This window comes from Neolamprologus brichardi, chromosome 2 (assembly GCF_056152115.1).
Source record: "Neolamprologus brichardi isolate AB-2024 chromosome 2, ASM5615211v1, whole genome shotgun sequence".
Taxonomy (NCBI): Eukaryota; Metazoa; Chordata; class Actinopteri; order Cichliformes; family Cichlidae; genus Neolamprologus; species Neolamprologus brichardi.
Genome location: NC_142105.1, coordinates 19,149,006 through 19,164,166, shown reverse-complemented (window position 1 = coordinate 19,164,166; position 15,161 = coordinate 19,149,006). Strand labels below are relative to the sequence as shown.

Genomic DNA, 15,161 nt, shown 5'->3' with positions numbered 1-15,161 from the left:
AGTGAGACCGAAGATGAGCTCATTTTATTCTTGTAAGGCATCACAACTGTACAGTACATTGCCTCACACATCCATATAGTCTTTAAGTCATACACAGAAGAATAGAAAAATAGAGATCGAACATTGACTGTCACTATGAAGCTTTTTGTTTTGAGAAGAGCGTACATTCTTTAATTTTTAGTGATGCTTTTAATCGTTTCCAGCCTCAGAAGGTCAAAGTGGACCACACGAAGCGACCGGAGCAGATTTCTTTTCTTTTTTTTTTGCTCTGCAGTACATCCACAACATGTGAGATATTAAAACAATCAACAGAATCTGCAGCAGCATCGCACAAAGGCTTGTTTTTGCTGGCGGGCCCTTCATAGACAGAACAGTCGGGAAGCTTTTTGGCCAGCAGTTTGACGTCAGACTGTAGGACATGTTTGGCAGGAGGGGGGATTGAGGGGGGAGGGGCGCTGTCATACGCACAGAGCACCACCAGCTTTTAGGTGTGACGGCAACATCCTCATATATGCTATAAAGATCTAGCAGAGCCCTTATTGGAATTTAATTACTACTAACTACTCTTTTCTGTGGTGGGCGGGGGACACGTTCACTTCACAAGGTGTGTTTGCGTTGACATCCTGAGATGAAAGCATGCATCATTTCATCAACTTGCACAATACTCAACACAGCGGGTGGAGAAACCTGCCCCCAGCCCCTCAAACGACAAAAAAAGAAACAGAAAAAGAAAAATGTCTGAAGGAATGTCAGTTATATAGCACATTAACATCACTACTAATCTATACTCAGAGCAAACATTTGGCAAACTGCATCTACTCGAGCGCTACGCTGTGAGAACGACTGAAAACGAACAGACTTGCAGACTTTTGAACTGGGACGTACAAAAGCAGCTCACTTATAGTTCATAAAGTGCAAAAAGTCCGCTCTTCTGTTGCTGCTCTGTGCTTGTCTGTATAGAAAAAAGAAAACGGGATAATTGGAATGCAGTTTCAAATACGGTCGACTTGTTCCAACTTTCAGGCAGCAGCAGATAATAACAATAAGAGAAGTAAATGACGATTATTATGTTTTCCTCCGGTTTGTTAGCGAAGTCAGTCTCTCATAAGCAGGTTGCACTAATGGAAAACGACAAATATGATGTCACCACCACGTCACGTTCTGATAGGCACGGACACAGAGGAGGGGGCAGCATAGACCTGCGAGACAAAACAAGGAAACGTGAATTTTAAAAATATAATCCTGAATCTCATTCTGCAGGTAAGGTGTGCGTGAGCGTAAACATACATTTCTGGTTTCAAAGTATCAAACGTGGTTACGCCTCGTTCTCTATGGTCATCCCTGGGTTACTGGCACCTGAATCAAACACACAGGTGGAACATTACTCAACATCTTGGAGTGCAGTACTGTGCAAAACTCCTGAGCTCGCACTCAGTTTTTAACATTTTAACTGGAAAATGGGAAATAGGTGCAGCAATCCATGACTGATGGTGCGCCACACATATTTCACTGTACTGCGTGTTTGGGATTTTTGCCATGCAAAAAAGAATAATAATTCCATAAATTATGACAACATCCCAAACACGACCCAGAGGAATGCAGCCCAAACCATGACAGAGCCTCCAACGTGTTTTACTGATGTCGACACAACCGTCTCTCCTGTACGGTGGCCCTGAGTGGACAAAAATAGACTGTAACTTAAGAAAACACCAGCAATAAGAAAAACGCTGCAAAAGCACACAGAACACAACAGAAATAGGAAAAAAGAAATAGAAAAAACGAAAACAAATAGGAAAAAACAGATTTCCAAAAGCAAGGGAAGTGTTTTTGGGGAGACAATAACCCGACGGACCAGTTGCAGGAACTAAAATATGCTAGGTGTGTTTTAATCTGATGATTCATATAATACTGATGACGAATTTTTAGGCTAATAGTTAGGCTAACACACTTACCTCTCATCTTTTCTTTCCTCATAAAACCGATAGATCCTCCACTTCTTTTAAGTGTCTCCCAGAGCAATTCTTAGCATATTTTGGTTCCTGCAACTGGTCCGTCGAGTTATTGTCTCCCCAGAAACTCTTCCCTTGTGCTTTTGGAAATCTGTTTTTTCCTATTTCTGTTTTCATTTTCCCCCTTTGTTTTGTGTGCTTTGCTTTCTTATTGCTGGTGTCTTCTTAAGTTGCAGTGTGTTTGGCCTCTCAGGGCCACCGTACTCCTGACCTCCTTCGCACATACTAACAATGTTTTGAGCCAAAAATTTCAAATTTGCATTCATCACCCCATGAGGCCTGATTTTCAGTCTGGTTCGTGTGATTTGGCATACCTCAGCCTTTGATCAATAGCTACTAAAAAACAAACATTCCTCTGAAAATGAGTGGCTCAAGACCTTGGTACAGTGCTGCTATTTTATCATCAAGCAGCTGCGGAGAACCCTACAGAAGGAGCATCATCTTACCCTTTCTGTCCTTGTCCGTTGCAGTTTCATTCTCTGACCAGGAGGGGGTGCTGGTGAGCAGACGACTCTGGCTTTCTCTGAGTGGTTTGGAGGGGAACTGACGGCCCTCTGCTGCACTAAGATTACACAAACAGAACCGGGGGTGAAAATCACTGCAAAATGTTCCTGTAATCTAAACCTGGAGACCCATCACTGATAATGGAGCTGCTAACAGGTGATCTATTTTCCTGCATAATTAAATCTGCACAATTGATAAAACCCCTATAGCATATATATATATGCAGCTGTGCAGACTCGTGTTTTTGTAAAGTACTCGAGTTCACATATTAATTGGATGGAGTTATTTTTTACTCACCTCTTGTTGGCTGGGTTGGAGCCAGTTGGTGAGGAGGGCTGCTCCGGATCCAGATTCACCAGGCAGGTTGGGAACGAACAGCCATCGCCTAAACTGTAAGGCCACCAGACAAGAAGAAGCACAGTTGTCATGATCCAGTTACTGCAGATTGTAAGTGTTCTATGTTATGGATGCATATTTAAGTTTAAGCAGATTCTGTTAAAGCAAACCTGTGCATGTTTTTACTGAATGCGAGTCCCTTGAAATTATAGGATTAAAAAAAGCTAAACATTAAAACATGTATGGATAATCAAGGCAGCAAAACGACTCTGCAAAGTTAGTTATGCAATGCAGTGTTGTTAGGTAACACTAGCCACCAAAAACTGCTATTCATACCAACCGCTGTGAAATGCTAAAAGCTGCAGTTCCTCTAGTGGCCACTTGAGCCCGCCACCAACATTCCGTCAAACCCCATCGACTACAGTGTTAAAAAAAAATCTAACTTTACAGCACAAATAAGCACGGTTACAGCTTTTCTCTTTAAAACGTCAGATATTTACATTTAAATAACAGCATAGCTTGGCGTGTAGTTAATTGTAACGTGACATCCAGGAAGTCCATGTTCCATTTTTATCAAAGGTCAGATTCTTGTTACTTTGCAGTTCATATAGCTGTCACTGCCAAATTGCTGTATAGTCACAAAATAATATTTAAGCTGCAAAACTGGAGCATCAGCATCAACTCACAGCGGTGATGTTGCTGTTTCCTGAGATCTAATGCTCTGCTGTCGTCTCTTCTAGGACTTTCTGTCTCTTTTGAACCATTTTGTTTCAAACTAAGTGGCGATGCTCAGCAATCCCTGAGCTCACTGCTGACTTTATTCATTCACGGCTGCTTTGACAATGTTGTGTTTAAATATGCTAAAATAATTCACTAAACTGCTTCTTTTTTTTCAACATTGCCTGAAGGACATGATTATGAAGGCGATAAATGTGAATTCCCCACATGACTCACCGAAGTGTAAATGTTTATGCCGGCATTATTCAGAGCTGGTTGTGATCTAATAATATAACATTCTGAAGAGGCTGTTTGTATGACTTTACTTGAGATACCAGGGGGAAAAAAACCCATAAAAGAATGCTCTGATATCATGCTTGGACATTTTTCAGTCACATATTAGCCTCTCAGCAGGTGTGGGATGATTATAATTCTACTGATCACATTATTGTATCCTGAAGCAGTTCCTCGAGTCTCTGACCTGATTGCTCTTCAGGCTAGACTGAGATTTTAGAGGTCATTGGGGTTTATAAACTGTAAAATAACCCTCTGTAGGCTGGTGTTAATCATTTATGACTGGTTCAAATGCTTTGTCTGGTATTTGAGAAGTGGTTTTCAAGCTGCTTTCGATGAGCTCACCTGGAGAAGACAGGGATTGGCCAGTATTTGACTTCATCGCCAAACACCTGGCGGAAGTTCTTGCTGAAGCCCAGACTGAAGCCGTTCTTATCCGTGCCGTGACGAAACACCGGAGAACGCACCGCCTCTGTAACAGCAGATGAGGAGAAAAAGAAGAAGAATTAGAAACACAGCACTCCCTCCTCAGCCTCTGCACAATCTGCTAATTTTAAACTGGAGCTCGATCAAACAGCGGATCATCGCGGGAGCCGCTCAGGCTGAACTGTGGCATCGAGAAAACAACTCGGAATCAAAGTGTCTTTGTTGTGCAGGAAAAACTAGATCTCAGGCTGTTTCGCCAGGTGTGACTTCTCCCTCTGAACACCGTATCAGTGTCTCTTACTAAGCTGCTTACTGCTCCCAGCCTTGTGTCTTTGCATTACACTGTAACATACTCCTCTGGATAATCCACTCTATTCCATGCACAGGGACAAAGTGTGCCACTGTGCACGCATAATGGGAAACTCCTCTGTCTGACAGCAGCCCAAAGAGGCTCATCAAGGCAGTGTGCTGATGAGAATGGTGACAGATGGAGAAGGGGGGAAAAAAGCCATACAGCATCCTTCATCATTAGTGCAAAGATGACGCTGTGCAAACAGAGGAGGCAGATTCCTAGAAAACAGAGCGCTGGTGTCCAGCTGAGGCTTTGCAAACGCGGCGTCAAAACTCAAAACACACAGACGCACGCATGCGGGCGCGGAGGACGCCACCTACCGAGAGTGGATCTGTTCTTGCAGACGAGCCAGCAGTGATAGATGAAAAGCGAAGCCAGGCTCACGGAAAACATGGAGGCCGAGAAGAAGAGGAAGAGGATGTGAAACTTTGCCTGAGTGTCTGGGAGGCCGTTCTGAGAAGGGAAAAACACACACACACACACTTTAACAGAGCTACACCGGCACAAAGCTGACACAAGAATAAACTAAATCTCATCAGCGGGTGTTCTCTAATTGGAGAAACTTCAACTAGCTGTTTTAAGGGAAGCAGTCTCTAATTTAGTAGCTGGTTGGTTCATACCAGGTATTCTTTTAGGCGGAAATGTGCTCTACCTCCAGCCTTGTGAAAAAGGGTAAAACATAAATATTCATCTGTGATTAAACAAGTTGTTTAAAAACAACAACAACAACAACACATTCACGCACGGACATTTTACACCATGATCGCTTCGTACTTACAGTCCAAAACTTGATGAAGTACTGAAGATCCGTAGCAGTTATAAAAAGGCAGTAGAGTAGCGAGTACAACAAAAACAGCATGAAAAACTTGTAGTTGGCGAATCCCACACAGTTGTTCACCCTGCAAAATAACGAATGGATGAAAGGACGCAGGCTGCTGATGGAAACGATTGTATGCACACTTCAATATTCCTCAGACAATTCGGACACCCTTTACATCGCTGTGCAGAGCAGCAGGGATGGGCTAGGGGGAGGGACCTTTTTTTAATGTTAGCTAATGAAACTAAGCCGACAGAAAGCAGCTGTTACATTTGTGTCTATTATTTCAGCTTTTTAAAGGGGTTTTTATAATAAAAACGCATAGCTCAGTCAATAAAAGGGGAAGATACAGTCTGCCAGGCAGCAAAGTGACAGAAATGTAGTGTTTCTATCAGGTGTTTGTGAATTTGTTTGGGTTTTTTAGCTGGAAAAATCATCAACCAGCAATTAGTCCTTTTAACCAATCAGAGGCCAGCACAGGTGTGTGTGGTTTCACTCCCAAATAAAACCAGCTAACTTAATAAATAACTAAAAATCTCAGATTTTATTGCTTCATGTCCCAGTATAAACTATATACACAGTTCCTACTGATTCTCCTGTTTTCCCCTGAACACCAGATATGGTGCATTATTCACAAGAGAGCCGACAAGCTGATCGTGTTTACCAAAAATTAGACACACTAGGATCGGATTTGTTTTGTCTCCCTCTGCTGCCAGAACCAGCTGGTGGCTTAGAGTATCAAATCAAGCTGTTTGTGCATCTCAAGGGTGAGAAACTTTTTCTGTTTTTCCAGAAGGCTTTACTGACTTAGATAAAAATGAAAGCTGGAACACCGAATTGAAATTTGCTGAGAGGTGATGATGAAATTATTGGAAGCAGAAATGAAAATTCCACCAAAAAATTAGTCTATTTTTTTTTTCCACTAGCCTGATATGCAACACTTCCATTATGAAACTGTTAAGTATTACTAGCTTTTATGCTTCTTATGATTTGATTTCCTTTTAGGACAGAGTGGGCTGGGCTGTGTGGTCTAAACGAGGCCTGTTTGCTAGTTATCTTGAATGCTCTGGCAATGTGGTGCAATCTCAGTATGATGGATTGCAGTGAAACTCTATTGCTGTGGGGCTTTACTGAAAGGGAATTTATATCGCTAAAGAGCATAAGTGCACGTGAGTACAGCGGTGCACTAATGCAGTGTCAATAATCCAATACTGTGTGTTAAATAAAAGACAGTCACTCCATACCAGGGGCAGTGGTGATCCATCTTCAGGATGCATCTGTAACACAGCAGGGTGAGACGTCAGTGAAACTGTGAGTAACTCTCTGTGCACCTGCGTGCGGCGAATAGTGCGGTCTGTTCTCTAAAGGTGCGTGAGCGAGGAGCCGTACTTATCACAGACTGAACAATGGTGACATCGATCGGGCTTCAGCAGCTGGCAGCGGTCACAGAAACGGATTGCTGAGGAGACACAGCCAATTCAATCACACAGCCGTCAGCAGCAGTAGCAGCAGCCTCTTCTAACTCCTGACCACATACTAACAAGGTGGCAGGCGCTGAAATGAGCTCTGAGAGCTGCGCGTCAGTCTAGACTGTTCCAGCTGTTCTGCATCAGCGGCACCGCGTGCCGTTACTGTACCTCCGGAGTTGGTGCGGGTGTAGATGGGCAGATCCTTGGCTATCCTCCTCAGGATTTCCTGCTGAGACTCTCCCCGATCTTCACGCTCCAGCAGCTCCTTGTCAGAGTGGGACAGGTGAAACTATGGAGGGCAGAGCACGGAGGGAAAGGCAAACAACACCTGTGATTTATCAGCAGACCAATCTCCCATCACTGCTGTTCACCGCCTCTTTGCATTTGTTAAAACCGATTGAATTATTCTGCCAGACAAGCCCCATGCTGTGTGAGATTCAGTAATGCGGGAATTTCTACTACTGTGAAACCCAACTTAGCAGGGCAGTTTCTTCCATTTGTTTCTGGGTTTTCTTTTGGTTTTTTGGGGGGGGGGGGGGTTTTGGGGGGGGGGGGGCTTTCTCCAGCCCTCGCAGCCACCGGGGCAATTTATAACAATTTATAACACTGGAACAGCACAGCACATGTGAGTCTGGACTTTTATTCCAATGATTGCTGCCTGCGTGTCTGCGGTTCGCCTCTGTGGAAATTGCAACAGTGGCTTTTCTCTTAAGATGTATGCATGCGTTCACCCCGCGGGGCTTAAGTGCTGTGGCCAGGATCAGAGCCATTAAGAGTGCAGATCCAGGCACTTCCACTGGAAAGTATTATTAGTCTAAATGCAGCATTCAATCACACGGGGAAGCTCTAACCTACAGCTTCCCTTCACACTGCGACATGCACGCTGCGTCACGGTCGGACACACTCACCTCCTTCAGGGGGTTCATGGGCTTGGTGAAGATGGTTTGCCAGTACGCCCACACAAACATGATGAAAACGACATGGTACACCAGCAAGTATACGACTGCAAGCAAAAACAAGAAAGAAGAACACTATCATCAATTTTCAGCGGTGCACGTTTAACTGTTTACTTACACTCCATTGAACAAGAACGATGTTGGTGATTCAGTTTCGCCTTTTTCATTGGAAAATCGGTAGAGTATTAAAATCAGCCTGAGCTAATTATTATTTGTTGTTGTGCCAAACACTGGTTCGGTGTAAATCAAAGTGAAGGAGAAATCAGGCTCAATGAACAAGTTCTATAAACTCAGCATTGAGCCAATCATGTCTTCAGTATGCAGCTTAATTACTTTTAAGATGCCTTAAGTGTGTGCTGATGGAAATTTTATTGCAGGCACAGAATCCATTTACAGAAAGTCTCTTTGATTATTTCCTCTGCTAAAGCGAGCGCCAGGGTGGAAGTGTGCCATTGCTGTTTGTCAGCAAAAACAACTGAGCTGAATTTCATGAAACTTGGTAGGAAGCATGTGAAAGAGAGTCTGGAGGTGGAGGTATGCTCTGGAGAGAAGAAGAATGAAAATCTATAGTAGACGCAAGACAGAATGCATCTGCGTGAATAGGGGAGGTATAACAGTGGAGATGCAAGGAGGTAGTGAAGGTGGATGAGCTTAAATGCCTGGCGTCATCCAAAGCAACAGACAATGCATAAGAGAGGTGAAGAAGAGAGTGTGGGCAGGGTTGGAGCAGGTGGAGATGAGCATCAGGAGGTTTGTGACAGAAGGATAGCATCAAGAAACAAAGGGAGGGTTTACAAGATGGTAGTGAGGTTATAAATTGTAATAAACTATAAGACAGGAGGCGGACTTGGAGGTGTCAGAGTTGAGGATGCAAAGGTTTTCATTGGGAGTGACCAGAATGGACAAAAACAGCTCAGGTTGGAGACTAAGCTAAAGAGGCAAGGCTGAGATGGTTTGAACATGTGCAGAGCAGGAAAAAGGAGGTTGAAGATGGAGCTGCCAGGCAGGAGGAAAACGGGAAGGCCTCAGAGAAGGATGTAGAGAAGGAGGACATGCAGAGGGTTGGTGTGACAGAGGAGGACGCTGGAGGCGGGGTGAGATGGAGGCAGATGATCTGCTATGGAGACCCCTAAAGGGAGCGGCCGAAGAGAGACAAAGATGCAATATAATTAAAATTGAACTGAACTGAGATCAGTTTCATGTAACTGGAATTTTCCAACTATGACAATGACGTTTACAGCGTAACAGCTTAATAGGTCTTCTGACAAAGCAATTAATTTATATTTCCATGCATTTTAACATTATTTAGTCATGTTTCTTTTTTTAAAAAAAATTGGTGGAATCTAACCTGTCAGTGACATTAAATGCTAGTTATCAGGATTTATCCTCTGGAGAGTCTGAATATTTAACTTCAACTTCCTCCAACTTCCCTCCTTAAAAAGACTGCTGAAAACAAACCACTCCTGTCTTCATTTGGTGTCTTTGAACTTACCTCCATATTGTGAAATGCACACTAAATAAAAACCTTTAAACATATAGTTTAATGACAAAACCCAATGGCACATTCCCAGCTGAAGGGCTTACCTGTGCAAAGACTAAAACGCCACTCAGCTCAACACCTAACAGAGAACAGCTGCCTCATGGAGCTCAGGATGATAAATGCCATTATAAAGCACTTACCCTTTTCTCCTGTGTCTTCAATGGACTCTGAAGAATGGAAAGGGAAACAGTGAAAAGACACAGTCAGACTACCAGAAACAGATTTTTCACATACACATTTCTTCCTTAACTTGGGGATGACCAACGTGTGGGGTGGTTCTCACTGTGACTGTCAATATACTTGGCCATCAGTCAGCGCCTGAATTGAAATCAGCAAAACGGAGAAACGCTGACTCTGTAGAGCCTCCGTCCCAACGTCCGGTCCCACACCAGTCACAAAATCAATATGCAACACGCTCCCTGTCAAACAGTTTGACTCATTGTTCCTCCATAGCTGAGCATTGAGTACAGGTAGTGAAAAACAAAGGAGCATCCTGCACAGCGAGTGTGTCTGTGTCTGAGTGTGTGAATTCCCACAGAAGGGACCGGGTGAAGCTGGAGGCTGACAGGAGCACCTTGATGAGCATCCCAAAAAAACCTGCACACACGCATGGACACACACACACACCTTCAGCGCTGGACTCAAACATTAAAAAGGCGGAGGTTAAGACCTGTTGGGAAATTTCCTGTTGGTGTTTTTTACATTTACCTCAAAGCAATGATTAGTTAAGCATACGGAATCATCTATCATTGGCAATCAGGCAGTAACGCAGCGTGCACACACACACAGACACTCAGAATAGGTGAGCCACGGAACTGAATCGTGGCACACAGTCAAAAACTGTGTGCGTGTTGCCATGCCAGCATAAAAACCCCAGAGTCTGACGGTGTGTGTGTTTGATTAAGGACATGTACATGGATCAGCACTTCCTAATCATGTTTGCATTCCTGATAAAAAAGTGTCTCCAAAAATGGACAAGAAGCTAAACATCATCTGACTTCACTTCTTTAACAATCTTTAAAAGGCGATCGATTGTTCAAAGGCTGATGTTGTGGGAGAGTGGGGGGGCGGGTTACGGGAAAGTGGGTCAACTTCAGATTGCTTGGGGGTGAATTATGTAAGCCAGACAATGGGATTAACATGAGCTGATGAGCGAGCCGTATCAGCTGATGATGCTTTCACACAACTGACTCTGTGTATGGCTGCAGAGAGCACGCTGGCCCCGAGCGGCCACTTTCCTGGCCTGCTGCTGCTGTTTTCATCAGCCCGTCCCATGTGACCTGAGAGCATTGCTGTTGTTTCCCCGTTGTTCAGCAAAACAGCGCAGTTTTATAAAGAAAAGGCTATTTTTCTATTCCCCTGAAGTAATGAAAGAAGTCTCGTGGGTGGCGGCAGACACGTGGTGACCTGTAATTCTAGAAGAGGTTCATTGTGGGACAGGATCTAGCTGCTGTGGCATGACACTATGACTCCTGCACACTCTAAGCTCTGGTGTCTGTCTAAATTTGGAGAGGATCAAATAAAGGATCAATCGGCCAGAACATCAAACTGCTTCTGTTTGGTCTCATTAGATGTTCTCCATTATTGTGCCCCCCCCCCCCTCCTTTTTTTTCCCTTTTTTGTGACAGAGCAGATTTTCTTTCCTTGTGGTCTGACAATGTGCCAAATGGAGCACAAGAGTAGGCTGCCGAGACTCCTCTGAGACATCCTAGAAACCATTACTCACTATCCAGGTCAACTTTGTGCTCACTGTTCACCGAGGAGGCTCGCCGTCTGTAATCGCGCCACCCAATGATCAGCAGCTGGAGGGGAAGTGAAGGAAGGATGCCTGACTAAAGCCATAAGAGACTTTTATTGCTGGCAGTGTTTGTCACACGATGAAGCTACTGCAAACTGAACCTGAAGCTATTACAGTAAGACTTTAAGATAGTGCTGATAGAGGTGTTAGAATCAGATAATCTGAGACAGATGGCCCAATCCCAATCTCACACCCTGTGCTACATACTTCATAATAAAAGCAGGCTGCACAGTCCTCCAGTTGCACTGTGAAAATACACATTTCTCACTTGCCTGCAACAATATGCTGACAACTGGCTGAAGTGTTGTTGTCATGTGACTGTCCACACACACACACACACACACACACACACACACACACACACACACATTGCGTAAACAACAAGACATTCTTGTGAATGCCAAAATAAATAAATAACAAACCTGATTCACAAACTGCTGAAAGAGAAATGTGTTTCCACCCAATCTCAAAAAATCCACACACACACACCAGTTAGGGGCATTTCCCCTTTCCTCACACACACTCTCTCTCTTACACACACACATCAGCCCCCCTTACTACCGAGACAGCTCATTCTTACCTATGCAAAGCTGCAAAACATACGCGTAGTATGACCACGCCACTATCAGAGCGATGAACAGGACCGGGATCCAGTACAAAACTCTCTGACAGCCCCGCTTGATACTACGCGAGCCCGACGGTGCCATAGTCTAGGAGCGGATCATTTCCCGTGCGCATTCGCGTGGTGCTCTCCCCTCTTCTCCCCCGCTGTGTGTGTGCGTGTCTTCCCGTAGACTGTCACTGCATCGTAGCTCCGGCTCTGATCAGCCTAATCGACAGCTCAGACGCAACATCCTAAACCAGCCTCCCGCCCTGCCTCCTCCTCCTCCTCCGCTGGTGGTGGTGGTGCTGCTGCTTGCACCGCTCTCCCCTCTGATCGTCCTGCTCGACTACTAGTACAGACTACAACAACACATCAGACGGCTCACGCACACCTGTGCACGAGCTCAAGCACACATTCACTACGAGTCCGCGCTCGCCTGCTTCCCCACAGGTTGCCATGACGTCCGCGGGATGCTGCAAGCCTGGCACATTTTTCAGCGCGCGCAGAAAATGGGTTCAGCAAGTTCAGACGGACTCGTGCGCGCGCGCCGACTACAAATATAGGTCCAGTCTACACATGACTGTGAGGTCAGTTGTACCTCTCTGGTCTGTTTTATTTTTTGTTCAGATGGAGGGAGTGATGTGATTCAGCTTCTTCCTCACACACTCATCCTGCTTTCTGTGTTCTTGTTTGTTTGTTCGCTCTTCTGTCCCTCTCTCTCCGTCCTACCTTTGTGTTTAATCATTGCTTGACAGTGGAGGCGGAGGTCTGCACGATCCAGCTGCTTCTACTGCATCTCCACCTGCAAAATATTCTCGCAGTCCTACCGCAGAATGCTTTGTACAGGCAGACTGCACACTATAGCGTGTGCCATGTTTTGCACAGTGATTTATGATTTTTTTAAAAGCAAAGAACTGGAGGTTCAAAGGGAAACAGAAACAAATATCCCATAAAAATGTAAGTAAAGAGCACCTTCTGAGTATTTTAAAAGGGACTAGGCACAAATTAGATTATAAATATTAGTATTAATATGTAATAGTTTGTAGTGTTTGCCCTTACATTTACTCATTCCTGGGTGCAGGCTGTATTCTAACCTCTTTTTCTCATTTCATATCACACATGCTCCAGTTGTGTAGGCTACAGCGTTAACATGGCCTCTTATTTAGAAGGGAGAACGTATATTTTTCCCCTTCAGACTGTGTTGTAGAGAATCCTAACCCTCCCCCTCTTACATTGAAAGAAACATTAGTATAGAGGAGCAGGCTGTTTTAGAGTACCCTGACACAGTATGCCTTTGAGATGCAGGCTGTTATTGTGGCATTTTTTCTCCTTCATTCAAAAAGGGCAACCCTGAAAGCAAAGTTGTTTATCTGTTTAGCATCCTTGTGCAGCCATGTCTTTTCAAAAGTTGATGTTTCATGGTTAGGGCCAGGGCATGACACCACAAACCTTTGCAGGTCTAGAGCTTCTTAATCTTCGGAGTGGAGGCTGAGAGAGAGCACGCCAAAACTCCGCACAGTAACATCCTGCATCCCAACAGCATACCCAGTCAGGATGCTCTATAATACAGCCTGCACTCATAGAGTAATGTAAGAAGAGGAAGTTAGCAAACAAACAAAAAAAAGGACAGTGCAAAAGACTCAGCAAAGATAACACAGTATGATAAACAATAAAAATAATTATTTGAAAGCACCACAGAATCACTGGGAGCTTTGCTGTATTATATTCCAGTATAAGCTGGTTATCCCCAAATTTATGTGTTGAACTTTACAAACGTTGCAAAATGATGCGTGTAAAATGTACCAAAGCACAGAAAATGTATTCAAATTTCTTCAGAAAGGACTTCAACCTACACTTAATGTGTGCCACAAATGAATCATAATTGTAAATATAACTATAATAGAATAAATAATAGAACAATAAGCACTTACAGGTCTTGTGCTCATTCTAGGTGTGAAACAATATATTCAAAGAAATGGACTCTCCCCTCGTGTGCCTCACAGTGTTTGGGTACACGGACCAAAATCAATCAAGTCAATCAATCCAGATCATTATGGCTCACTTTTTGACCAGTTTTCAAAAGTATTTTTTTTACTAATTAATATATTACACATGTGTATTAATTTTATTTGCTACGTACATTATTGAGAGCCCTGTTGTGCAAAGCTTAATTAATTGTGATCATGAATATGTGAGTTTACATGAGAATAGCTGATGTAAGGTTTTATCTGACGATAAAGTGAAAATATCCTTATGAATGTGTGCTACTTTGGGAAGTACAGCCCTGTTAAATGGAGGGAAATTAAACTGATTGAAGAGATGGCGCTGGAGGGCAGCGCAGATGACCTGAAGCTTTCAGTGAAGCCACAACGTGACACAACAGCAGGCGTAGGTTACATTTCCACACGGATTCAGACTAATACACTTGGATAAGTGATGCTCCTCAGCCTGTGGAAACAGTCGTGTGATGGTTCCAGCGGCTCAGACGAGCCTTTTTAAAATCTGAGATGATAAAGAGAGGGGGATTGTGCTTGAGACCCGGGACCCAGTGTCTTTAAGTCTTAAACATGTGTTGTTTCAGTTAGCGGGATTCTTTCTTTAATGTTTATAGTCTCCCAACTTGGTGCAGTTCTGTGAAGTTGCTGAAGCACCACTAAACAGACCTTTTCAGATGGCACAATATCTGTTTATATGAACTTGATTGCTCACATGAAAGTGAAGGAAAAGTGAAGCCCTCATCAAAACAGGCCGGAATGCAAAGTACAGTTGAATAGCTAAGAATGATCACTTAAGTGACACTACCTTTCATGTAACTTCAGTAAGTGCAGGATTAGAGCACAAGACTGTAAATTATTACCCTCCTGAATTAATCATTTAAAGATTAAAAAAAGCCCCTGATTAGAGTCTTGAACACCCACACAGCCCCAAGTTCCCAATGATTAATACTGTTAATGATTTGCCTTCAGGTTGAGATTAAAATAGCTCATTTTATCTAGTGTGGTGCTGCCACCAGTCCACTGTAATCACAGAGAGGAGAAAGCAACAGCAGTTTGCTGAGAGGACACTCGGCCGAGAGCGGTTTATTCGCTTACAGGCGTGAAAACAGTGATCACGTGGGTGACGTGCATGTCGGTGTAACAGTCGAAGCCTGATCTGAAATAAAGAGGCAGCTCAGCTATTCCAATATTTAAACAGAGAGTAGTCTGAAATGCAAACACATTAGTCTGGTTAATATTAAAGCATGTAACTTTTTTTTCCTCAGCACAGCTCTACCCAAAGCATGACATTGCTTAAGAACTCATTACAATAAGTGGAAGTTAAAGGAACAGTACATTTAGT

At 43.7% G+C, this 15,161-nt stretch overlaps 1 protein-coding gene across 1 annotated transcript; it reads right to left on the bottom strand.

Moving 5' to 3' along the window:
* Positions 1-7: 7 nt before the first annotated feature.
* zdhhc2 (zDHHC palmitoyltransferase 2) lies at positions 8-12,262 on the bottom strand. The gene is made up of 13 exons (XM_006781806.3): positions 11,799-12,262; positions 9,561-9,587; positions 7,833-7,927; positions 7,093-7,213; positions 6,845-6,914; positions 6,700-6,732; positions 5,417-5,537; positions 4,959-5,091; positions 4,206-4,332; positions 2,811-2,903; positions 2,456-2,571; positions 1,288-1,356; positions 8-1,199 (listed from the first exon to the last, which is right to left on the bottom strand). The coding sequence occupies exons 1-12, from the start codon at positions 11,923-11,925 to the stop codon at positions 1,316-1,318; spliced, it is 1,104 nt and encodes a 367-aa protein (XP_006781869.1). The 5' UTR covers positions 11,926-12,262; the 3' UTR covers positions 8-1,199; positions 1,288-1,315.
* Positions 12,263-15,161: the final 2,899 nt, after the last annotated feature.

What these genes read in the sequence shown, in the direction of transcription:
- zdhhc2 (XM_006781806.3), bottom strand. Translation starts at nt 11,925, where the DNA reads ATGGCACCGTCGGGCTCGCGTAGTATCAAGCGGGGCTGTCAGAGAGTT. An exon ending in CCATGAACCCCCTGAAGGAG is followed by an intron (nt 7,214 to 7,832) that starts GTGAGTGTGTCC and finishes TGCCCTCCATAG; the next exon opens with TTTCACCTGTCCCACTCTGA. An exon ending in CAAGAACAGATCCACTCTCG is followed by an intron (nt 4,333 to 4,958) that starts GTAGGTGGCGTC and finishes CTGCTGTTACAG; the next exon opens with AGGCGGTGCGTTCTCCGGTG.